The 26,822-nt window shown below is 49.1% G+C and overlaps 1 protein-coding gene and 1 non-coding gene across 10 annotated transcripts in view; both read right to left on the bottom strand.

Moving 5' to 3' along the window:
- Window positions 1-26,582, bottom strand: part of KLHL2 (kelch like family member 2) — a 69,018-nt gene extending 42,436 nt beyond the window's left edge. Inside the window, exons 1-4 of one of the 9 annotated variants that reach the window (XM_069493717.1) lie at window positions 26,267-26,582; window positions 15,333-15,458; window positions 8,626-8,732; window positions 1,262-1,383 (exon numbers count right to left, since the gene is read on the bottom strand). In XM_069493717.1, coding sequence (XP_069349818.1) covers window positions 1,262-1,383; window positions 8,626-8,732; window positions 15,333-15,458; window positions 26,267-26,292 — 381 coding nt within the window. In that variant the 5' untranslated portion in view covers window positions 26,293-26,582. Of the gene's footprint in view, window positions 1-1,261; window positions 1,384-1,550; window positions 2,041-8,625; window positions 8,733-15,332; window positions 15,459-24,111; window positions 24,277-26,266 lie in introns of those variants that run through there. The other 8 variants (XM_069493724.1, XM_069493718.1, XM_069493722.1 and 5 more) reach the window with 8 other exon arrangements.
- On the bottom strand, window positions 14,240-14,424 carry LOC138399273 (U2 spliceosomal RNA). The gene has a single exon (XR_011236156.1). It is a non-coding gene; the product is annotated as a U2 spliceosomal RNA (small nuclear RNA).
- Window positions 26,583-26,822: the final 240 nt, after the last annotated feature.

The following is a 26,822-nucleotide window of genomic DNA, read 5'->3' as shown; positions in this document are numbered from 1 at the left end:
GAAAGACTGAACCCACAATTTCCTGTTTGTGCGAGTAGAATTTAAAGATTATTTCTTAAGAATTTAATCCCAGTTCTTTTCATTGTCCTCAAAACACAGTGTCCCTGCTGGAAGGAATATAAATAAATACAAATTTTTAGATGGTAATTTGGCATCACTACCAAAAGATTATAAAATATGCATGTACTCTGTGATCCACCAATTCTACTTTGAGGAATGTAGCTTATGAAATTTTTGGATGACAATATGAAAGCATCCACTCACTGCATCAGTTTTGCAAAGGTGAAAAGTCATACACCCTGACCGGCATGATAGGAGACCGTACAAAAGAATGAGCTAGACTCGTATCTGTGACTGTGTAGAGACCTCTAAGGCACTGTTCGGTGAACAGAGCAAGCTGCAGAATGACAAGTATGGCATAAATATATTTATGCAAAGAAAACTCTGTGTGTGTGCGTGTGTGTGCGTGAGAGAGAGAGAATGAATGCGTGGAAAGTGGTCGGAATCGGTTCATACCGAACACGACAGAAGCCGCCCCTGGAGAGAGGAGAGGACCCGTGTGCGGGGCCGGGGCAGGTTCAAAGAGAAGAGCAGTTTTAAAGCGGGACCTTCACCTTTTACTCCACATCCATCTGTGTTACTTAAACATTTACGTAACATATGTAAAACAGTTGTTTTCATAAAGAAAATAAGAAGGATGCAATGTCGACTTTTAGCTGAGCCCAGAGTCACTTCAAGAGGGTGCTGAAAGAAAACGAAGAAAGGCACCAGCAGTCAGAAACACCCTCTGCAGACTGCACCCTTCACAGGGACAAACAGGAACTGTGGGCAGCGCCAGTCACGAGTCGAGAGCGAATGCAACAGTGTTTCCGTCAAAGAACAGGCATCGCTCAGGGAACTGAAGGGTTTGTGTTTTCAAACCTTAAGTACATAAAAGATGCTGAAATCAAAAACATTAAAAGATGTAATCGTTCCAAACATCCTTTAGAAATGCAATTTTAACACTGAATCCTATTACTTTTGTACAAAATGTACACTGTGTGGGTTTGCTTTTCTTTTCTTTTTTTTTTAAATAGAGACGGGGGGTCTTGTTACGTTTCCCAGGCTGGTCTTGAACCCGTGGCCACAAGCGATCCTCCCGCCTCGGCCTCCCAGTGTGCTGGGATTACAGGTGTGAGCCGCCGTGCCCGGCCAGGTTTGCTGTTTGATTTAAGGAACCGTGTGCGCAAAGGGCGAAAGGACGTGAGGAGCTCGCGCTTACCTGCACGTTTTCTTCCGTCACCTGGATTTCCGCAGTGTACACGTAGTCGATGAGCATCCTCAGCGTCCAGCCGTCAACCTCCTTTATCCTCACTCTCTTTGCTCGGCTCTCGCTCATCTCACCTGCAACGCAAGGAGCGAAGGTGACGCGACAGGAAGACACTCTGTGACAACACCGTGCTGTGACACCACCAGCACCCAGACGGCGACCGCCACGCCACTCATGTGCTCAGCGTGACCAGCCGCTCCCTGCAGGCCTGGAACACTCCCCACCTCTCGGGAAAGCTCACCTGAGCAGGCCATCAGGTGCACTTTTCTTGCCCACCTGTGCCTGAAAACCGCATCCCCACAACGAGCCACGTGTCCAGGGCTGTAAGCCACATTCCCGTGGCTGCAGGATCAGCACCTGATGCGGCTCCTGCTTCTCAGCACTTTGCTGTCTCTATGGGTGACAAGGCATGACTAGAAGTGACGATGTGGCCACCCTCGGTTAACGGCAGTGAACACCTGCTTAACGACGCACCTGGTCGGCACCAGTCCTTCAACAAGCACGGGGGCCTGCCCGGGGCCGACGGCCTGTGCCGGACACCCGGGCTCGGCCCTCAGGGGGCCGTCACAGCCTCACGCAGGCGACAGGGGAAACACATCACGTACGGCACTGAGGGCTCGCGGGCAAAAGAGGGGTCACGAAAGGGTCAGTCACGGGCAAAGGCCTGTTACAAAGATCTCCTGATCCAGCCCCAGTTCAGTTCCTGTTTGTCATCTGTGGCAACGTCACCCCGAAGTCACTTCCAGACCAGCACTATTGCTAAAGCCAGGCAGCCTGTGCATCACCTGCTGGAAAGCGCAAGACCGTCCTTCTCACACACTGTGCACAGACACAGGCAAGCAGAAGAGAAGGGACGGCCACTAAACAGGAGGCTCGGAGAGCAGGTAGTGGCTGTGAGCACCCATGTGTGGACCTCAAACACCAGGACACACGAGGAACTGAACGGTGGGGACCTACTGAAACCAAACGGGCAGTCCAAGAACAATGCTGAGTGCCGCGGGACCCCCTTAGCAAAAAGGTTTGCTTCTAGAATTCACTAGATTTTAAAAATAAAAGAACCAGCCAGTGCGGTGGCTCACGCCTGTAATCCTAGCACTCTGGGAGGCCGAGGCAGGAGGATCCCTTGAGGTCAGGAGTTCAAGACCAGCCCAAGCAAGAGCAAGACCCTGTCTCTGCTAAAAATAGGAAAAAAAAAAAAAAAAAAAATTGGCCGGGCATGGTGGTGGCACCTGTAGTCCCAGCTACTCGGGAGGCTGAGGCAGGAGGATCACTTGAGCCCAGGACTTGGAGGCTGCAGTGAGCAGTGATGACACCACTGCACTCCAGCCTGGGCAACAGAGCAAGACTCTGTCTCAAAAAATAAAATAAAATAATAAAATAAAAATAAAAGAACCACGAAAACTGCCACCACCTATCACCTACACCTTAATCCAGCATCTCTTGTTGTTAACACAATGGCCTCCAGATTTCGTGACAGCTCATTTCTTTTCCAGATGACGGTGTGCCGTCGGCGACCATTAACTAACAGAAATACCTTGGGAAGCCACGGTTACACAAGTTCTTTTGCAAACACAAACCCCAGGAGGACAAAAATAACAACAGTGATGTGCGTCTAACTGTGCGCTTCCCCGGAGATTGTCCCCGACAGGATCCGAGACGGAGCTGTTCGCCTCAGAGCCAAGTGTCTCCAAACCACCCTGCTCCTTCCCAGCGGGAAAACGCCCGTCTGCACCGCAGGGAAGGAGGATTAGCGGGAAAGACGCACAGACACTATACACAACAGCAGGAAGAGAGCGGACGGGTTTACGTCTGCTACTACAGCAAATGTTTCTTCCTTGCCTTAAAGAAAAAGAAAAAAAGGAGGGTCGAGGAACATGCAAAATTAAGTCTTCATCCACACCTTCCTCTACCCTATCTTGGGGCACAGTTGGAGTTTGTGGAATCTGAAGGCTCTTTTGTGCCAAAAGTTAAGACAGGCTGGCAATTCCCATTTGGACTTCGGACAAAGGTCACATCTAAGTCATCAAGGGCCCCTGTGGTGTCCAAAGTCCAGGTCCACGTGAGTACCAAGCCACACCCGGGACTCAGACTCAGGCATGACTTAGCTCAGACAAAACCACACCTGATGTCAACTCACACAAGTGCATGAGAAATAATTACTCCTCTGCCAAGCAGCTTTCGATACTATCATTTTTCAGGTATTGCTATAACACGCACTTTGCTACTTCATACCCTGTATGTGTCATTTTTAAGATTAACAGTTCCCTCCCCAGAAAACTGTATCTGCTTCCAATGAATTACATCCCAATTATTCACTGCTTTTAAATATTTTAATCTTCATTTTTTCCTGTTAATTTACAAAAACAGTAACAGAAACAAAAAGTTAGGCCCCGATTGCAGTAATCGTTTAAAAATTCTAATAACTATTATGAGGCCAAGTACATGCTTAAAAGAATTATAAGAGCTATTATATCTAACTCCAGTTGTTACATATGCCCTTAGTTGTCGCCCTTTGCCGTGTTTATGGAACAATCTTTAAACACTATGCTCTCTGAGCTTTGTGTTTGGTAAAGCAGTGTAGAGAACCACCCAATGACACTGTACACGGCTTATCCTACACCACATGTACACGGCTTATCCTACACCACACGTACGTTTCCACAGCCTCGCTAAACAGACACACACCGACCTCCTCACTCTTCCCACCTCCACCTCTCACTCCACACATCAGACTGCAGAGTTCAAAATCCTTCAGCTGCCCCTGTCCAAGCACACAAACCCCTTCCACATCCAGTCCCCACTTCTAAACTTAAAATACATTAATAGGCAACTATCTGTAGTTGTAAACGCACACAGGAAGCAGTTTCTTGCCTTGATGCCTTTGCTGAGCTCTGTCCTCTGTCTCCTCAACCCCTCCATTCCCAGGCCATCTGCACACACTCCTCAAGTTTCCACGGAACCTTCCAGGCAGCCCGAGGCTGGGTTGGGCTCTCGCCGTACTTCCTCAAGCAAATGCAGTGTCATAATCAGCTCTTTACCTAGGGCTCTGCACCTGGGTTCTAGAACTCCCTGACAACAGAGATGAAGTCTGTCTTCTCCCTGTATCCCACAACACCTGGCATACAGCAGATACCCAGTAAAAACTGGTTGGACGGATGAATGACTAACTGAAAGTAAAACAACAAAAAGTAAAAGTATCAATTTAAAATGTAGCATTTTTACTTAACATAATTAGTAACACTTAAATTAGTCTTGAACACGGCTATTCTAGTGTGAAGGATTTCCGTCAAAAACCATCTATGGAACATCCGCCATTCATTCCAGGCTGAGCTAACCACTTTCACTAGCAAATACGGCATCATCTCTACCTTCTTTTGAGAAAAAAAATGAAGTCCTCCAAATTGTAAAAGCTTAAGAACATATATATGGCTAGAAACATTTCCATCCTGAAGGACTTTAACCAAAACTCCCGACGCCCAGCTCACACTGGGGACTCCATGTTTCCATTCTGATGTGGACAAATGAGAAGTAAAGAGGTTAGAGAAGACAAACCCTAAGATCTAGTTCATTAAAAAATTCTATGGGTCTAATTTGTTATTGTTTAGCACATTAAAATAGTTTATGGGAGATTAAAAACAGGAGCCAAGAAAGAACATCTGCATATTCTCCAGTTCCAAACAAGTCAGTCACGGGAAAACAAGAGGGCAACACCCTGTCCCTGAGCAAGAAGACATAGATACTCACGGTGTTTCACGGAATGAAACCATCCCGGGGTCTACTTGTTGGCTTTACTATAATTTTTACAAAAAAGCTTAACAGGGGCTTCGGACCTTGAAAAACAAATAAAAAAAATAACAGGCTCCCACTCTGGCAAATGTTTAGATCAATACACACACCCTAAGTTATTGAGACCAAATCTCTGCCAACTTGCCAACCACATCGGGGAGTCCAAGATTGCCAGAAGGGCAAATAGCATTCACTCCTCGAGAATCCTAAAGGTTTGACCTAAATAATAAACACACGGGAAGATGTGCAACCTCATTAGTCAGGGGGTAAATGCAAACTAAAACTCCAAAGAGATGCCGTTTCACGCCCACTGGAATGGCTGCAACAGTCAAACACAAAGTGGACGGTGACACGTGCTGGCACGGAGGCAGAGCGTGGGAACCTTCGCACGTTACCGGTAGGAATGTAAGACGGTGCCGTCGCTTTGGAAAACAGCTCAGCAGCTTTTTAAGAAGTTGAATATAAATTTACCACGTGGCCCAGCAACTGCACTCCCGAGAGAAATGAAAATTATGTCTTACGCAAAGCATTACACGTGAATGTTCACGGCAGCACTATAAATAATAGCCAGAATCCGAACCAACACAGACGCCCAGCGCCGGTGAACCGGCAGCAGACTAGGCCCATCCACACAGCGGGACACGCTCAGCAGTGAACGGGAACCAACTTTGCCCCGAAACTCCTGTGACGCGGATGAGCCTCAAAACAGTAGGTGGGAAGAAAGACGTTCTAGAATTGATTTATGGCGAGAGCAATACCACTCGGCAAATTTAGTAAAAAATAGTGAATTGTAGACTTGAAATGGGTAAATTTTATGACACGTAAAATACGCCTCAATAAAGTTGTAGAACACACAATCTAGGTACTCAATCCACACTTCGTATGTGCTGGAAATTAACACCATGTTCCTACTTTGCATCTGCCTCGGCTCACGGCAACCCTAACCCTTACCAGGCACCGAAAGCGTGTTCTCGGGCAGAAACCCGTGCGCCGCAGGCAGCTCCCGCCACCCGCTGAGACGCACCGGAACACTCGGAACCAGAACGTGCTCGGGACCTCATTCCCTCACCAGGCACAGCTCACGCAGTCGCAGACTGCACGTCAGCTCAGACACGAGGAACAAGGAACCAGCAGACAAGAGGGGAGGGAAACTGAACTGCAGTTTAGACTATAAAGCAACAGAAAAGCGACGTCTTCCCGACCCCATCTAGCACCATCCTCTGGATGTCTAGGAGGAGTCTGGGGCACTCCGAGTCTCCAAAGCCTTTTTTTTTTTTTTTTTTTTTTGACAGGGTCTTGCTCTGTCACCCTGGGTAGAGTGGCGTCATCACAGCTCATTGAGGCCTCCAACTCCTGGACTCAAGCAATCCTCCTGCCTCAGCCTCCCAAGTAGCTGGGACCACAGGCGCACAGCATAACACCCAGCTGATTTTTCTATTTTTTTAGAGATGGGGTCTTGCTCCTGCTCAGGCTGGTCTCGAACTCCTGAGCTCAAGCAATCCTCCCGCCTTGGCCTCCCAGAGTGCTAGGATTACAGGCATGAGCCACTGTGCCCGGCCAACCTCCAAAGCTATTCAAGGGAAAAGGAAACTAACCTTGATCTTATAGGTCTAAGTTAAGTACTATATTTTTGTTACTCTGTAGAAAATAAAACATTTATTAAAAAAAACAACAGCAGCAAAAAACTCTACCAGGTCCAGTGGCTCATGCCTGTAATTCCAGCACTTTGGGAGGCCAAGGCAGGAGGATCACTTGAGGCCAGGAGTTGGAGACCAGCCTGGGCAACATAGCAACATACGCCTGTAATTCCAGCACTTTGGGAGGCCAAGGCAGGAGGATCACTTGAGGCCAGGAGTTGGAGACCAGCCTGGGCAACATAGTGACATCCCGCTTCTACAAAAAAATTTAAACCTTAGCCAGGTGTGGTGTTGTGCACCTATAGTCCCAGCTACTCGGGAGGCTGAGGTGGGAGGGTCACTGGAGCCCTGGAGTTGGAGGTTACAGTGAGCCACGATCGCACCATTGCACTCCAGCCCAGGTGACAGAACAAGACTCTGTCTCTAAAAAGAAAAGAAATTCACATATATGATGTCATTTAATCTCTGCAAAACCCTAGGAAGTAGGGTAACACTATCATCCCCATGTTCCCCCTGGGGAAACCGAGGCACAGACTGACCGAGCGAGTTTCCCGCGGCCCTGGCTAGAGCGCTGTGACCTGAGGGAAGCCCACCTGGAGGCCAGCGCTGCACGAAGGAATCCCCACAGCAGGCCAGCGCATCCAGAGTGAGCCCTTCTCTCACAAGCCTAGAGACTCTCTAGGAGTGTCCAGGGGAAACGAGGAAGATGTAAACCAGGAGACTGAAGCGCTGACTGGCCTCACGTCGCTGGTGTCGACTCCGCAGAGCACCCTGGGCTGCAGGCAGCCCCCAAACCACGGCCCCGCTGGGCTCGCAGCCGCCTGCCGCTCTCCCTCAGCCCCGGCGACCGAACTCTGCTCAGGCACAGCAGGACTGCAGACGGCTGAACAGCGAGGGGCTCCGGGGACCCCTCTGCTCCCAAGACACAGGAAGTTTCCACTCGGTCCCCTCTGCACGCGGCCTCTGCACCGCCTCTGAGTAAATCCCGCGCCCGCCAGGTGTCGGGAAGCGTCGCGGCCCTTCCCTCAGCACTGCCCACCTCCGCCCTCGCCGCCTGGCACACCGCACCCGCGCTATCCCTTACTTGAAGGGAGCAGCTCTCGTCTCCCAGCCACTCGAGGAGCCACCGGGGCAGGAGGAGGCTCACGCGCTTCCTGTGACCTCCAAGGATCAGGCAAAATGCCAGTGCAGGAAATACTTAATAGTTTCTAAAGCACGAATAGCTTTCTATTTTTGCTTTTTGGTATAACTGCATTTGTACTTTTATTTTCTGTTTGGAGTACCAATACCCTAAGATTATAAACTCACTGAGAAACAGACATTAACTTTATTTCTTCTAACAGTATTAAATATTTAAATAAAAAAAAAAGAATGTAGTTACGGGCTTCAAGTGTGACAGGTGTAAATTACTTCTTTTCCAGAAGCACTAAGATCATTCCCTACATATTTTCACAGTTTCCAAAGTACCATCTAAGCTTATGGATGAACCACTCTATCTTCTTATATTTTCAAATAAAGGGCATTAAATAAACATCTTTTTGTTCAGTGTAAACACTGAATGAAGCAAATGTGAAAATCATTTGGAAAAAATGTCAAATAGTGAAAGTTTTTTTCTTTTGCCGAAACAGATGATGCCAAAAAGCTGATATAAACGGCAGGATCAAACATACAGAAATCCAAACGCGAGGAGGAAAGCTGGGCGTGAAACCGTGAGCACAGGTATGTACACCTGACCCCCCCAGGAAAAACAGAGACCAGGAGGAATCTGGAATGAAGAGTATTTTCTTCCATTCTAATCGTTCATTTCAGAGTAAAATGTTAATCACAAACAAAACGTGGAAAGAAGAGCTCAGCTCTGTACATTTAAATGCCGGTCGCTGAGGCGTCTCGCACCTGTGAACATGGCGTGGAAGTACGGGCTGCAGGCGGCCAGCACCACTCTGTGCGCAGAGATCTCCACGTCCTCCGCCACAATCGTGACGTCGCACAGCAAGTTCTGACTGTTCACGAAGCAGAGAGAAAAACGTGTAAATAATTCCCATAATAAAGGCATGAAACATCCTACGCAAAAATGTGACAGTAAAGCCCACATCTCCGAAGTTGAGACGAACTCAAAGGACGGCCACCCTTTAGGGCAGGATCCCTACAGGTGAAGCGCACGGAAAACAGCCGTGACGCGCCCTCACTCAGAATCCCCCTCTGCTTAACACAGAACTTCCCCAACCTGATCACTGACTTCGCAGCCTCGAGGAAGCCGCTGGCAGCAATCCACCAGCGGGCGGTGAAAGGAGAGGCCGTCTGAAATAGTGTCAGCAGAGACAAAGAAAAAACACATGGAGAAAACTAAACTGAGTCAACTCCCTCCCCCCCCAAAATAAAAAAGATACTTAAAATGACCGTGGGTCATCAAGCAGTAGTAAAGTCAGACTCAGTTGCACCTACTGCTTAAAAGGCACGTGAGCATGTGAAGCTTAACTTCATCAGAACATTTCACTAATGCAAAACATCTCATCCCTCAAGGCCAGAAAATATTACCACATCTAAAATTAAAAAGCGTTTTGTTAACGTAAAACAAACCATTATTCGGCCACCATAATTATACCTCCAATTTTGAAACATCCAGTATCATTCACTCATTTCTAACACGCCATCCGTGGCGCCAGACCACCCTCTCTGGGTGACTGCGGGAAACGTCACAGAACAGCTGTTTAGCAAAAGCATTTGCTGACGCCTATTCCAGAACAAGCAAGAGGGGCTCCAAAGCCTAAAACCTGCCTTGCCGGCAGCCCCGTCATGAATGGCTAAAAGGGACGCCTGTCATCCTAGCACTCTGGGAGGCCGAGGCGGGAGGATCGCTTGAGCTCAGGAGTTCCAGACCAGCCTGAGCAAGAGCGAGACCCCATCTCTACTAAAAATAGAAAGAAATGATCTGGACAACTAAAAATAGCCGGGCATGGTGGCGCCTGTAGTCCCAGCTACCCCGGAGGCTGAGGCAGGAGGATCGCTTGACCCCAGGAGTCAGCAATCTGCAATTCCTCCAGCTCCGCGTGGGGCACCGACAAAGTCCACCCGCCTGCTCTGAGACGGAGGAACCCTCTGCGATCCTGAGCACTACACGGACTCACACACCGCCCGGCTGGGAAAGCAAGTGGTCTTTCCAGGAAGGTGCTGCTGCTACGCAAGAGCCCTGCCCTCGGGGATATCTCGTTGCGTCCCCACCGCAGTGGCATGAGGTAGGTATCGCCGGGGAAACCAAGGTTAAAGGTGAACAGCCTGCTTACATTCCCCCAACCCGCGCCAATGCCAGCAGGCAAATCCAGGGTCCGACTCCAGGGCCTCCCGGCCACCACACAGAACCCACCTCAAGCTGTGTGGCTTTAAGATTTGTTAAAGCGTGAATAAAACAGATAAATTATAAATAACAATGACTTATTTCTGACATACTATACACTAGAAACTACTTTTCAAGTTCTGTATATAGCTGATAAAGGACCCCGTTTCAGTGAGTTTTAGCACTACCGATACAGAACACTCTCTAAAAATCAAATGAAGTGCATTCGCTCGTCCAACAAAGCGCTGCAAGCCCACGTCTGCCCCTGGACGAGGCGCAGAAAGGCCGGCCACAGCACATCACAGGGCAAAGTGCAAAGCAGCACAGCAGACGCCCTGGAGGGGCATTCAAATCAGAGCGGGATCAGAAAAGGCTGCTGGCGGCAAGCCGGGCTCTGAAACCAAGTGAGCGTTAGTTGGAGGAGAAGGAACAAGAGGATCCAACACAGAGAGAAGGTCCGTGCTGTTGTTCACAGACCTGAGGGAAGCAGCAAAGTCCAGCAGGGAACTGGGGGCCACGGAGAGCAGGGAGGGTCATGGGGAGGGGAGGGTGGGCAGGCTTGGCAGAGCGCGCCCGTCCCTCTACCACGCGGCCTTCCAGGCTTTTCTGCTGTGCCCAGTGGATCTGGACACAACTCAGCAAGAGTCAAGTGCATCTTTATGCCTGTTTTCCCTTTGACATTAATCCTTCCTAGTTTCAAGACGGAACTTAAGTGGGATTACACTTGAACATCGCAAAATCACCTAAGTCACTGCATTCAGCTTCAATTACAATGAGTCATTCATCCAGACCTTCTAGCTAATACCTGTGGCTGTCACTGACATAGTTAGTTCAGCCTGACTGGCTTACCTGTTGGTGTGGTAACTAGTAAGGGGAAAACACTGCCGAAATACCCTGCAGCCATACCCTGGGTCAGGTCACAGGGAATCTAAAGGACACATCACAAGTCAAGGACACAGCTTTAGTGTTCAATGTTTTGTCTTTTTGTCTCTAACTATAACATATTTTAAAACAATTCAAAGATGAGAGAGATCTGCCCGGCCTCCCTCCTGAGTGTGCCACCGAGTGTACAGTGTGACGCGTGTACACACGCTGGTCAGTGCACGTGTTAAACCCGGCCCTTCCCTCTTTCCAATGCGCACGCTTACAAGAAGGTGAACGACTTATGGGTGAGAAGGAGAGAGCTACGAATGAAAAGTCCGGCAATAAAAATAAGAAACTTGTTTTAGCAGCATATATCCAAAGTCTTACATATTGAATGTCTGAATTTACGTTCCTATTAACTGAAATCTAATGAGGGAATGAACTGTAGGGAAAAAAGGCCTTAAAATAATGGAGTATTAATAAATAAGGTTGTTACGTGGCAAATTTTGCACGTGTTCATCCATTCCTGAGAATCCAGGGGGCGTGCGCTGGGTACCGGCACCAGGCCGGCTCACACCAGAAACAGGACAACGTGGCTCAGTCGAGCAGGGAGACGAGACACAGGTGGTTATAAAATGAACCATCGATATTAAGACGGGCGAGTACGGGGGGCTGGGAACACACAGGAGAGGCCAAGCCTGACCCCACGGAAAAGCTTCGGAGGGGAGCGGCTGCCAAGCTCTAATCTAGAGAGAGAAAGAACCGGAGTCAGGCCTCATGTGAAACCCAAATGGCACAGAAAAGGGAGCGGCCCTCTGTACCCTAAGTGAAACAGCACCATGAAATTGGTCCTTCTTAGGGAAAACACTGCTTTGAAAATAAATGAAACATTCCTGAACATTACGACACAACCTTTGATTTTCTAATATAAATGAATGAATTCCAAAGACTAGAGAAACTTATCAATGATCTTAAAATATATAGTAGATATCTTCTTAGAAGTAAATGTGCCACCAGGCTCGGAGGCAGCAAAAACAATCCGCAAACACAGGAAACGAGAATTCACTCTGGGCCGGCAGTGGGCGGTGGGGACATCATGCCCACCCGTCTCCCCAGGAGCTGGGAAGTGCGGGGCGCTCGCCGGCCTGGGGACAGCTGATGGCAGTGCAGTGCCCGGCTGGCAGAGGAGCTGCGAGCCAGGGCCCTAGGCACACACAAGCTGGGCCGAGGACTGTGTCCAGGGTCGGTCCCCGAGGACAGCACCGGGTACAGGGACAAAGAAACAGGAGCAACAGACACAGACAGGAGGGAGGACGTCAGAGGCCGAAGAAACTAAAACTGGCTGTGAGCAGCCACGTGACTGAGCGTTGGCCACTGGGCACCCAGGAAGGGTGGAGTGGGGAAGGAGCCCTCAGGCTTCCAGAATGCTCATTTAAATCAGTCCTACTTCACCAAACTGCCTGTAACTGGCAATGTCACCTAACAGACCAGGCAGACACATCCTGGCTGAAATGCAACAACCTCAAAGAGCAACAGGATCACATGAGGGGTCCCCATTGTCTTCCTTTTCTCCTTAAAACCACCACAGCGGGAGCACTCTGAACTTCTGCAGCAGGAACCACAGGAAAAGGCCACGCTGGGGTTCCTGAGACTCGCCCCTCAGTGTGTCCTGAAGGGCCACTCAGCGCCCCACAGATCCACACCTGCTGGGACTGTCACACGCAAAGCAACAATCGGCCACAGGCAACGTGGACAGTCACAGGAAAACCTATTTCAGTCAGTGGCTTAGAACTGGTTTAAACTAGTAAAGGGTCCCAGAACAGACGATCTGTCATTCTTTCCAGACAGAAGCAAGAGGGCAGAGTCAGCGTGAAAGGTGACAAAGCAGAGACCCTGGGCAAGGACGCGACGGAGCCCTCAGGGAGGGGAAGTCCCCGGATGTGGGCACTCGTGGGAACACCTGGCTGCAGCCGGGAGAAGGAGAAGACAAGAATAGTTAGAAATACAGTGAGAGAAGATGTCAGGGACAGAGAGAAGGTGGTGGGAGAGGTGAGGAGGGTCAGGGATTTCAGAGGGGAAACTAAGGCAGAGCTCAGTTTCTGGACGCACAGGTGAAAACCTGGATATGACAACATGTACAAAGGAAACTTCCTCATTAAAGGTTTTGTGGAAAACTTGGTGAAATAAACCATGAGTAGACACTCTTCAATAACCTAAAACAGCCAGAGTAAGACCTGATTCTCCGACCTGAGGGCCAGTGAGCGCCAACCCCGCGCGGCGCCCCACGGCCGTGGGTGCTCAGCACCCAGAGGAGGGATGAGGAAAGGGAGGTTGGTTCAGAAAATTAACTTACTGCTCCCCACTCCTCGGAATGTTTAAGGATCCTACCCAGGCTCAATAAACACCACTTAAAAAGATATCAATCACAAATGCTTAAAAAACACTACAGAATATCACCATTTAAACTGAGACTTTTGGCTTCAAAATGTTTCTTCAACTTTCCGAAATAAACAAGTCTGCTCCACCTGAGGGCTCTTCCCAACTCTTTCCTTCCAGGAATGTCTTATATTCTCCGTCAGTACAACATGCAAACAAAAGAACCTGACGATGTTCTGCAGAAAAATATATATATTAGAGCAATTAAAAACACACCCTTTGTTATTTCCTAGAAGCCCTAAAAACAGTGATCCGAAGCTATGCAGGGAGAGGCGGATTCCCTAGAGTTCACCGTCTAATTCACTTGCCGCCCAAGCGGCAAACTGCGACTTCAGGCAACAGTGGCAGCTCAGACGCACCACAGATGACCTGATCCCTCTCCTCACCTCTGCTTCTCTCCAGACCACTGTCACCCACCGTCCCAGCCCAGGCTGCCTCCTTTGCAGCACCTGCTGCTACTGCAAATCGTTTGGGGTTCTCTGTGAAAGCCCGCTTCCTGCAGCCAGCCCGGCCCGAGAGGGCAGCCACTCCTGGTTCCATTCACCCTTGCATCTCCAGCAGCTGACAGATATTTACCAAATCGCCAATTTAATTAAAGAAGAAACAAACAGATGATGGGCCTATGATGGACCTAAAGGGCAGACTTTTAAGAATACCTGGCGCAGAGAGATCAAGGAAAGTTTGAGCCCTTCCCAGCCAAGCTTTCAGCATTGCAGGTAGAAAGTACTTTCCCAAACGGAAGGCTGGGAAAAAGCAAATCCTTCATAACAGTGCTAAGAAAATAAAACCAAGACTGTTAATACATTCATTAGCCTTTTAATTAACAAAAAAAAAAAAAAGCCATTCATTTTTCAATCAACTTTTTTTGTTTGATGGGGGGGGGGCACCGTTCCTGAAGTCCTGCAACACCACGTGGGTGCGTGGCGGGGACGGAGCAAGCGCCTATTCCATCCCCAGCTCCAGATCCATTTAATGTGTCGTCCTCTGTTTGGAAGTATCAGACACGAAACTGGTAAGAGCAGATCCTACACATGACCTTGGCCAAAAAGCTGAGAAGCGATTCAGTCAACTTTTACGGTTACTCTTTTCACTGCAGTGGCTCCCAACACACTTGAGAATTGCCTTAGCAACGGGCAGGTCACTCACTCCCCAGAACTGCCACCACCGCCACCACCACCACCGCCACCACCACCACCACTCTTTTGAGACAGAGTCTCACTCTGTTGCTTGGGCTAGAGTGCCGTGGCATCAGCCTCGCTCACAGCAACCCCAAACTCCTGGGCTCAAGCGATCCTCCTGCCTCAGCCTCCTGAGTAGCTGGGACTACAGACATGCGCCACCATGCCCAGCTAATTTTTTCTATATATTTTTAGTTGTCCAGCTAATTGCTTTCTATTTTTTTAATAGAGATGGGGTCTTCCTCTTGCTCAAGCTGGTCTCCAACTCCTGAGCTCAAATGATCCACCCACCTCGGCCTCCCAGAGTGCTAGGATGACAGGCGTGAGCCACCGTGCCCGGCCGTTTTCCATATTGTTTTTGACAGTAAGTTAGAAGCCCTAGAGCAGCACTGTATAACAGAAATATAATGCAAGTCACAATTTTCTAGTAATCTTATTAAAAAGATAAAAAGAAACAAGTGAAATTAATTTCAATATCTTCTATTTAACTCAAAATACCCATTTATTATTATTCCCACATGTAATCAATATTTTTTAAAATTACTAATAAAATATTTTACATGTCTATTTTCTGCACTGCCTTAGACACCCAGTGTGTTTCCCACCTACAGCACGTCTGGATTCAGACCAGCCACACCTGATGAATTATTTGCTCTCCGCCTCTAAAAACATTTGCAGAGAAAGCTTTTCATGTTCCCTGCACCAAACAGAGCAACACGGGCCGCACTTTCACTGCGAACAACAGACGCAAAGGGAGAGAGCAGGGGCCGTGGACGTGAGGGTGACGATACCTCCGTAGCTCGTTCATGACTTTGAAAGCTTTCTTCATGTGCCAAGGGTTCACCGTCACAGGGCAGTGTTTTTCCGCATTATCATCTTTTGAATCCAGAGGCTTCTGATGACCCTGCTTTGTGCATCTGTATGTAAAAGAACAGTAAAAAAAACAGAAAAAGATCTTATTAAAGGTAATGTAGTTGGGGCTGACTGAGCCACAGGAGCCACATGAGGGCCCCCCCCCGCGCATCTAGGGGTCCCACAGACAGGCTGTCCCAGAGTCAGATTGAGACACAATTCAGTGGAAACCAATTTGATGGGGGGTGGACAGCTTGAAGCTCTGACTTGGGTGGGACAAGGGAATGTACGTAACCTAAACATTTGCACCCCCATAATATGCTGAAATAAAAAAGAAAAAAAAAAACACAATTCAGAACACTTTCTGGTGATCACTATGGTTTCAAAAAAAAAAAGTGTGTAATTATCTCCCTGGCGTCAAAGCCGTCCAGGATACAGAAAATTCAGGGAAAGTGGTCCGACAGATACCTCCAAGTACAAATGCTGAGAGGGGACCCTTTCTGTTGGAAATTAACTTGCTTTCACAACCTGCTACAGTCATACATTATTAACAAACCAAGACAGCAGCAGGGCTATATTTTATACAAACTTCGGAAAGTTAGAATCTGGTTTTGCTCTCGACCTGCAAGGCTATTTACCCATGTATTTTAGACCTTCACCAACAAGAGATCAACCACGTTAGCTGAGTTTATTAAGTATTTACCAAGGGGCAGCCACAGTGCTGAGCAGTTTGCTTTCACTAACTGGTTAATCCTCACCACTCTGCAAATCAATTACTATCATGTCCCCGTTTAACGGGTGAAGGGAACAGTCCGGGCACCTGGCACACGGCGGCGCCAGGCAGGTGTGGCCCGTCTGAGTCTCCACCTGATCCTCACGCTGTTCGACACCACGTCCTACACGACACAAGCCGCGACACAAGCCGTACTGAAATGCGCAACTTCTAAGAGCAAAAGGCCAATTAGCATTGCTAAATGAATTATTCTTTCAAGGCTTAGGGGACAAAAAATTAACACACAAAATCAGGGTACCATGAGGAGGGGGCAGAGAATTAACTGAAAAGTAATGGACACAGGGAACTTCTTGAGGGGGTTGCACAACCACACAAATTGACTAAAAATCACTGGACTGTACAATTACCATTCGTGGTTTTTATGGTCTGTAAATTATATCTCAATAAAGCTATTACATAAAAAAATCAGGGCACCTATTTTTTAATCAGGCTTAAAAAATTAAGCCTAAAAAATTCACACTGGTACATGTCTCAAAGAACAAGCAAACAGCATGACTAACTGCTGCACTTCTCTGCCCTTCCTGACCCCTTTCTGAAATGATGATTCATTTTTTTTAAATATTATTGTTCATTAATTTGGCAAATTCTCTTTAGCGCAAAGCATGCACCGAGCACCATTCGCGAGGCACTTGGACCAGGTAGGGAACAGAACCAAGCCCCCTGTCCTCAGGGTGGAGTCTCGCGGGGGTGCGGACGGCAACACACCGCCCGGCCGGCAGGGGGAGCCCGCGGACACAGACAGGCAGGGCGGGGTGCAGAGCGAGAACTGGGGTGACGGTGGCGGAGTCTGCAGTAGGAAACGGGGCTCGGGGAAGGCCTGATCAGAACTGAAAACCGAACAAAACGCTAGGAGAAGAGGAAGCACCCGGGTGGGAGAAGAGGCTCCAGCCAAGGTCCGTAGGTGCCTGGCGTGTTCCAGGACCGAGACCCAAGGCCGGAGGCAGAGGGCTGGGGCGGAAGGACGAGGCGGCGGCTCCACTCCCTACGGCCTGGGCAGGGGGCGCGTGAAGGACAAGTCACCCCAGGTCTAGGAAAGGGACAGCACTCGTAGGTTTGGAGCCAAGTGAAAGAACAGTCCCATCTGGAGGGAGAGGGCTGGGGACACACCCACAGTGAAAGACAGATCCTCTCACTCCTGGTATAAGAAAACAACAGGAAACCGGGGAAAGGGGAAACCGTGTAGACGTGTGTGACCCACGCCAACGCTCTGACCACGTGACACCGAATGCCCACATACGCAGCCGGGTAATATTTATTCCACGTCTGCTTCTACTATGGCAATTTACAGGTTGCAACAGAGGAAACATACTGAGGATTAGCAAAACTATCATAGAAGTTTTCAGCGCTCACGGTGGAAGCGAAAGCCACTTTGCCCTACAAAGAATATCATTATTTAGGAGTCGAGAGTGTATATTTGCTTAAGAAATTGGGAATTAAAACTCCCTGCATTGGAGAGCTGACTCTGTGGCAGCTGCCGTATAGCACGCCGGGCCCACGCTAGTGTTAAAGACAGTTCCAGCCCTGCTTTTCCTGACCTGCTACAGGAACTCTGCAAAGAGGAGTTTATTCAACGGCTCAGAGGAATAAGTAAGAAATAACACTGAATTTAAGTGTTGTCTGTACTGAGAGCCACTTCCAAGCACAGCACCCTACCACACAGGCCTATTTTCAACGCTAATGCCCTTTCTGTAATTTCCCATTTCCTATGTGGCTTTGTGTTCGACGGTCTCTCGTTCAGAAGCAGAAATGAGTAAGAGAACATGATGCATCGTGTCTGAAACAACAGATGTGAGCAGGCAGCTAAGTGGGAGGTAAAGGTTCACCCTTCAAGTGACATCACTTAAGTCCAGAATTACACCTCCCTGCTTCCTTTCTGAAGCAAAGAGCTAGGCTTTTCCACAAGAGCTCCTCATTCTGAGAATTGTCTTCTTCAAGATACCTCAAAGAGATACTTTTTCAAGTTTCTTTCATCTTTAAGTCTTTCCCCAACTCTACGCTCCACAACTAATCTCACAATCATCCAACAGCCTGTTATCGAAACGAGCTTTCCCAGGGTCTGGAGTCCAGCGTGCTGCTGGGTTTTGTAACAGATAATGCCAGACCCTTCCTTCAACGCCTGACTTCTGCAAACTCCCGGCTGTGGCCAAAGGCTGCTTCGCAGAGGAGGTGACTTTCTAACTCTGCCTACGAACACACTACTGACGATAACCGAATCCTCAGAGAGGAAGAAAATACTCTAACAGGGCTGTCTCCTTCTAACAGTCAAGATTTCATCATCAGGCAAAGGTCTAAACCTACTGCAACAATTCTGAGACACTGTAGAAATTAGGTATAATTTCTTCAGATATTTATTATTTGCTTTGGAACAGTGATTTTCAGTGGAGGGGAATAGAAAGATCGTGAACACCACAAACACTGTTTCACGCTGCGCACGACCACCCCTCCTCCTGTGAAGAGTCACCAAGCCCTTTCAGGACTAGGTGTGTCTGAATGACGCCTCCCCAGGGTAGGGGTGAAAAACAGCCACGCATGATCTTCAAAAAACCAAAAAAAAGATGATGTAATATGTCCCACCACCCACTTACCTCCCACCCCAGGACACTCATCCCAGATTGAGAACAAGCACTTTAGAAAATACGGATTGTTTATGCTCTTGGCGTTTTTCTAGTAGAAACAACGCTACAATTCACATGAACGCCACAGCTGCAAAACTCCACAGAGGAGCAGACACTTTTGCATCCAGGACACAAATGCTCGGCCCCAGGGTGGCCACGGTCTCAGCTCCCCACTCGTCTGTTCACCTCCAGAGCTGCAAGACTCCCCTGCTTGCAATGAGTCACCCACCATTACTCACAGATTCTGCCACGTCCACGTCAGCAGCTGTTGTTTTCAGTCACCATCCACGCCGTACTGTTCTGAAGTTCCTCCATCACCTTATAATATTTCTTCTATTCTCTGCTGTCTTCCCAGCTAAACTTGCTCTCAGAAGCTGGTCTCTTACTAGCATTGCTCCCATACACAAGTCCAGGATATCAGAAGTATAGAGATTCAACCATAACTAGTATTTTAGGTTTTTCAACAAAATACTCTCACATCCTTCGCCCAAAGAACAGTCGTATTACTTAGAGACTGTGAAAGTAGGGGCTTTCTCTCCTGGAAACATGTTTTGGTTTATGCTAGGGCTGCAGTTTCTAGTTTTTGCAATTAGCTAAAGGCAAAGAGACGCTCTACAAATTTTCTTCGAGGGCTTAGTGTGTAAATTTTTATTAGGCACAGAGCCAGAAGACTAACGGTAATCTACAAACATATGATCATATTGCTAAATTTTTTTTTAAAAATGTTAACATCTGCCCTATAGCCATATAAGGACTTAGACTGTATCTTCAGTATGTGGACCCTTAGAATCGAGTATGAAGCATCTTGTGAAATTGAAAACCTCCCGTCTTACATGGAGTCACAGAACACCTTACGTATAACTTCATAATAATGCCACTGAATACTTCACTGTGACACACATAGTTTAAGGGTATATTTCTGATTTTCCACAGCTGGCAAGGAAACATCTAGAAAAACCAGAATTGCCCAAACTCACTGAAATGGATTAGCACTTAAAACTCAGAGCCTTGGGCCGCTGAAGGGTGGAGGCAGGCACTCCACACCAGCCCGTTCTCTCCGTGGTGAGGCCCGGCAGGAGGAGTGCCGGGAGCCGGGGAGCCGGTGCCGGGTCGGGGAGGGAGGATAATTGCTCTCTGATAGTAGAACAATAGAGCCGTAAAAAGCTCTGCTTCAGTTCACTCTGCTCTCTCCCTCTCTCCCTCCCACCTACATGACAAACAGAGCACAATCAGGCACTTTTTGTCCCTGACAGTGACTACTACCAGGAGAGGGACCAGGGTAAAAGCACATCTTATGCAAGACCCATCTTTTAAAGAATATTTTACAAATAATTAGCAAAGTGCCGTCAGAGCAGGATATCTTCGAGGTGCTAAGACAGGGAAAAGGAGGTCGATGATCCACTCCGAACACTTCCATTTCTTTCATCATGCATATTCCCGACCTTTGTTTTGCCAGCTTTCCTGGTATTGCCGTCACTCGGTTGGCAAGAGGGGCGGCAAGGTAACCCGGCCACCCAGCTGGCCGGGCCGCAAGCGAGGCAAGGGCAGTGGAGAGGTACAGGCGCAGGCCTGGACTGCAGCCCTGCCCGGTTGGTCACTCAGCCTCTCTGGGCGTTAGACTGTTTACTTAGAAACTTCATTCCACAAATACGTCTAACGTGCAGCAACGTGAAAGAGACAGATAACAACACCTCACCTACCCATCTCAGGGAGCTGTACAAGCAGCTCAGCACCACGTGAGTGTAAACAGTCTAGAAGAAAACCATTGAGGTGAGGAGCTAAACCCAATATGGAGATAGGGTTTTGTGATTTTTTTATTGACCTTCCATATCTTCAATTGCAACATTCAATTCAAGTAATTGACAACACTCAAAATGGCCCCCGCTGTTGGCGAATCAAGCACGTAAGTGCTGCCTGGGAGCCAGCGCACGGCCCACACCGTGCAGGGTGAGGGTGGGCAGGGAGGCCGAGCCTGGATCCTTCTCCAGCCATGGGAAGGCACATCCGCACCCGCCAAGCCGCCCAGGGCCCCACACGGGTGCAGGACTGCAGGCCCCCAGCTGCAAGCACCGTGGGGGTGCAGCAGTGGGCTGGGGGCTGAGCAAACAGGAGAGAGTCTGCGAAGGAGACGGGCTCCAGCTGGCCTTGGAGCAACTCCGAGTTGTGTGAACTGCGGACAGGGGGACGGAAGTAGGGAAAGGCTGGAGAATTCTGGCTTGTGGAATAGCAGAGTTTCTCCTAAGAGGTTAAAGCACCTAATGACCTTGGCTACATAAGATAAGGTCGAAATGCTGCCTGACCCTCTGGTTTGGAAAAGTCGTCTCCCTGACTCTGAGATGTCAGAGGGTTAAAGAGCAGGTGGAGTGAAAGGTGAGGAGAGAATACAGAGCTCAACAGGAGACCACAGAAAAGCTCAGGTATCAGGTGATGAAATCCATTCCTCAGAATAGCAGCGGCCAGAATGGACACTTGAAACCAAGACTCCACAGCTCCTGGGGATGGATAAGATGTGCAGAACGAAGAAAAAGAGAGAAACCAAAGACTATGCAAATGTCTGGGGCATCAGGGACCAGCAGAATGGTCACCCCATTGAATAAGGGGGGATGGCATACAGGACAGTCAGCTGGTGAGGGAGGAGCTAAGAGTAGATGCTGCCAGAAGCTCAAAATTCCAGGCTGAAGCACAGAACCGGAGCCCAGACTTCAGATACAGACGGAGCTGTAATTTAAGCGATTAACCGTAGATTGACAAGAACTGGCCAAGACCTACTTCTGTGAAGAACCACCACTGCCCACGAACATGGACAGAAGAGAAACAATGTAAGACTAAGAAAAAGTGATCAACAGAGAGATCAGCGTCCCAGTTTTCCAATACTTGATAAGCTTGGGAAAGTAACTTAACCTCTATTTCCTCAGCTGAAAAAAAGTATTAAATAACAGACCTACACTATAAGGTTGTTGACAGGATTAAGTGAGATTGGGTAATAAAGTCTGTAAATCACATTTGGCAACCTAAAAACCGGAGGAGGAAACCACAGTGGTGTCAGGGAAAGCAAGGCTTGCGTTTCAAGGCAGCATCAGTGACAGGGGCTGATCAAAGGGATATTTTAGCCAACACCAATGGCCCAAAATGTGAGGCAGCACGGTGCGTGACACACAGAAAACACACTGACCCACTCGCTGCAGACATTGTCCCAGCAGGGGGACACACGAATCCTCTGGGCCTGCCGTTCCCTGTCTGGAAGGCCAGTCCCGCGTCCGGACTGTGCCAAGGCATCGCCCCATCAAAGACGCCCTGACCCCATCCCAACTGTCACTCTGCCCCTCACTAGTCTCCAGCCCTCTACTCTGCCTAAGTCTTATGTGTAGTACCTACCGCTACCAACATCACATGTCTGTTTACTATCGGTATCAACCAGGATGAAAAAGACTTCGTTTTGTTTTCTGAGATGGCTCCAAAACCTGGCCATAGCTGGCACTCAACAAATACAAATAAAAAACCCAAACTGCCTCATCATAAATGGTAGATGCATTTGGAATTTGGTAGAACACTATAGAAAAGCAACTGAAAGGCAATTTTCCTTTCTCTCTATCACCTTGAAAGAATCTTCTGCCTGATCGTAAGGAGGAAGTTCGATGGTTTTCATAAACACTCCTAGTGCAGGTCTGTAATAGCCACAGAAGAGTACACTTACAGTCACCTTCAGAAAAGCACACTTACTAATATTTATTGAATGCCTACTGTCTGCATTACAAAATGTGAATTAGAAACGAAAGACTTGGGACTTTTTGGGGAAGGGAGAAGTGATTTCCCAGCATCAAAAATGTTTAAAACTACAACATAAATGCCACCTATTTCCAGAATCCACTTCTCAAGTTCCCAAATGCAACTCAAAATTGTCCCTGAATAGAACACTTCCTTCAACACACATTGATCCATATGTCTTCCTGTACCCTTGCCTGTGGGCCACTGGTGCACCCAAATACCTTAACATCTTTGTCTGTCACTGGGGAGATTCATCTACAAGAGGTGGCCAATTAACATTTAGGACTAGTTAAACAAAAACAAAAATGCAGTCCAATACACTATAAAAGACAAACAAATGAATACTGGGGTACCCTGTAACAGGGTAACAAATTCACGGTTATGGAATCTTAGAATCAGAAAGAACATTAAAGGTGATCTAACCCAGAAGATCACAAATGTCAGGCTTCAAGGAACTTTTTCCTAGTCTGTGACAAAATGAGGACAATGTAGTAAGTTTTCATAAAATTAAATTTACTCAATTTAAGGACTATCCTTTAGTTAGAGATTATGTCCTTTCTTATATTCGAGGAAGGATATCAAAATGTTTTTTCTTTCATAAAAAGGTGGCAATAATTGATAATTATTGTTTTATAAATAACTCTTTTACTTGGCCAAACAAAAAACTTAGCAATTCCATGTTAGACTTCACTTTTTTCTTTTTAATTTTACAGGCCAGTGAAATCCAAAAATGTGCAACCAATCCGCTGCCCAAATCCCGCAGAACACGGCCAACCGCTGTCTGCCCACCTCCGACAAGAGTCTCCAGTGACGTGGAATCATCCACTGGAAAGAGACGAGGTTGTGTCTGAGGCACGTTTGCTTAGTTTTGTGAAGGAAAAGCAAAAACGCAAGGCCTGCATAGTAAGAACATGAGGGCCAAGAAAATGTTCAGTGAGGTCAGAGGGATGCACTCAGTCCTATGCCTCAGTCTCCCGTCAGGGTAATTCTGAAAACCCGTAGTGCAAACAGCTGCACAACATTCCTGAAGTCAGGGTGGATCGATTTACGTTTCCTTTTGCACATCTCAGTTTACTACCTGGGATTCCTTTACTGATCTACGTCTGATTTTTAGTTGCACATCTGTCAGGTTTGATTGAAAGCAAATGTCACATGGTCTTCCCATCACCCAAACTCCAAAAGGCAACACAATCTAAACGCCACCTATACTCAAGGTTGCAAAAAAACAGTAAGTAGAAATATAAAGTCCAGTGACAATCAATATGAGAATCAAAAAGGATGAGAAGAGCTTGAAAGCAAGAGAAAAAGCACGAGAGCGCAAAACCCAATTTCAAGGAGCCCATCCTGAAGGGAGTCGGGATCGTGTGCAGACACCTGCCATCCTCCGAAATGACGTGCTCTTGGGCCAGGGGGGAGCAAGACGGGATTTGAGAACATGTAAACTTGGATGGTAAAAGAGAAGCACCAGCAAAAGCTCCACACATGATGCCAGGCAGAGACAGACATGCCAATATTTGCAGACTGAATTAATAAACAGACACTCACACACAGAGACTCCAGGTCCCTGCTTCAGTCACACCATCCCAGGCACTTTAAGTCCAAGTCAAACATCTTTCTTTGCCTTAACGCTCAGGCTAAACATCTAACCTTATGAAAATCTGAGTCCTTCCAGTATCTTCCACTGGCCTGTCCCAGCCCAGCTCTAGCAGTGAGGCCAGCGAAGGCCGTCCCAAAGACACCGCCTGCACCTCCCACATCTGGCACACACGAACCAGGGTGGAAGGAAGCCAATGCCGGCGCAGGCAAACAGGCCACGGGGAGGGAAGGAAAAAAAACATTTCTGATCCACAGAAAGGCAAGTAACACTACAAGTCCTAGAGCCAGGGTTAATCCGGGATAGACCAAACAAACATAAAACCTACTTGTATTTATAGTTAAATGAACAGAAACAGTGAAAAAGTCTCAAGAACTTTAGCCACCGATGACTGCAAGGAGTTTTAACAACTCTTTCATCCATGCTGGCATTCCAGGTTTTCCACGTCATCCCAGCCTCTCACTGTTCCAGCACTACTACTGATGGAGTCTCGACACCAGAGAACTGTGCTGCTCATCAAAACTATGACTGCTGACCTGCCCTAGATTCAGTTCATCAATATGGGCATGCACACATCTGTTTCCTTTTTTGTTATTTGTATTTAAATTATTTTCTGTCTCCCCGCCCTCCCTCCAGAGCCTGCTTTTCCACACCCTTCTCTTCACCTGCATCCCTTGCTCTTTCCTTTAATCTCTCTGCTCCAAAGGTAAAAAGGGGCTGCAGAGAACTGATATATAGGGGCAGGTTTACTACAGGTAACATATCTATGTGTCATATATTATGCACCGTGTGTTGTCTACATACAGACAGCATAACCTGCTCTGGGTGCTTCTGAGCTGGACAGACACTCACGTGCTCACGCTGCGCTCACCCTGCCCTCAACAGTCCACCATCCTGTCTCCTGGGGTTCGAGGGCCCCTCACCTGCTGAAGAACCAGACCGGAGCACAGAGCCCTCAAAGGCACAGCAGTCAAGAAGCGGCTGGACCCTCACTTCTGTCAGCCAGGCAGGGTCAATTCAAGAGTCTTCTCATCTACCGTGACCTGTTCCACCCAAGCTAAAAATTCTGAAACGCACTCTTAGAAATTGTAGTTCCAGACTCCCATTAGCTCTCCTAAAAGGATGCAACATCAAAAAATTATTCAGCTCAAGCCAAATATCCATATTCTGGCTGGAATTCTACCACATAACCACAAGAGGCTGGTGCGGTACAACTGTCATGGAGTGAAGCTAGCCGAATCTAACCAAAAAACCAATAATGCTCCACGGAAAAGCTCTCATGAAAACGTACACCGTTTTTCACAAGGAGGTTTGTCTGCGATTTGAAAAGTCAGATTCAAAGGGCTCTCTTTCCTGCCTAAACGAGCAGTGAATCAAAATTGAAATTTTCAAAACTCCTGCGGATTTACAGTCCACTTTTACCAAGATGCTTTAAAAACAAACCCCCAAAACCCTTGGGCTGAACAGTGCAATAATAGCTTCTACATAATTTTTCAGCTATTTCTAGAAAGTCATTCTGTTGCCGCTGATCCTGACCGCACTTTGCTACCAAAGGAGGAGACACCTGTGCCTACAGGGCGAGCCACTACTCGTGTGCCAGGGCGCCCAGGAAGCACAAGACGCTCCGATTTCTGATTAAAACTGTCTGCAGCGCCAGGTAAGAGAGGTCACATGCCCTGAACGGCGGCGGCCCGTTTAGAGAGATGCAGAAGCTCCTCAGACATTAATTCTGGCAGAGATTCGGGGAAACAAGCCGGCCAAGACCAATCCGTGTAGACAGCAGTGGCTGGCACTTCCCAGTTCCCTTTCCGCGAACTCCGCGCGTCCTGGCCTGGCCCGGCCACGGGTGGGCGGCCCGGGGTCTCGGGGAGGCAGAGCCCCCGCACGGCCGCCCGCCTCCGCGGTCCTCCTGGGCCGGAAAGACCCTCCCCGCACGTCGTGGGCGGCGTTTGCGGCCGCCGCCCGGCCCGGCGGGCTCCCACCGCGTCCGCCGCGGGACTGCGGGCGCCGCGCCTCGTCACGTCCCGCACCCCCGCCCGCCGGCCCGGGCCCCCGCGGCCCGGCCCAGCCCCAGCATCCGCAGCGGCGCGGCCCGCGCTCACTCACGCGGGAGGCAGCGGCGGCGTCTCCATGGTGGCTCCTCTCGGGCGTCAGAACGCAGGCACCGACCGCCGCCGCCAGCACCATTCCAGCCGCGGACGCCGGCACCGCCCGCCCGCCCAGCCGCGTCCCATCCGCCCGCCGCGGGCGCCGCGCTCGCCTCACCGCGCGCTCCCACCTGCGGCGGCCCCCGCGGCCATGGCCCGCCGGCGGGCGCGCTCCGTGTGCCTGCGGCTCCCGCGCTCGCCCGTGTGCGGGGCGGGACGGGCGCGGGCTCGGCCCCTTCCGGGTTCGGCCCGGCCGGCGCCGACGCGGTGACGGGCGCGATGCGGCCGCCCGCGGCCGGGGGACCCTCCCTCGGCGCCTCCCCTTCCTCCCGCCGCCGCCGCCCCTGCTGGAGGCGGACGCGGGCCGGAGCGGGGCCGGAGCGGGGCCGGAGCGGGGCCGGAGCGGGGCGGGGCGGGTGGCCGGGCCCGGACGCGGCCCGAGGGCAGCAGCGGGCGGCGCCGCCCACGGCGGGTCCGTGGGTCACCAGGACGCGGGAGCCGGAACCGGCAGCCGA

Source organism: Eulemur rufifrons, chromosome 18 (assembly GCF_041146395.1).
Source record: "Eulemur rufifrons isolate Redbay chromosome 18, OSU_ERuf_1, whole genome shotgun sequence".
NCBI classification, from domain to species: Eukaryota; Metazoa; Chordata; class Mammalia; order Primates; family Lemuridae; genus Eulemur; species Eulemur rufifrons.
This window is presented reverse-complemented; position numbering and strand designations above follow the sequence as displayed.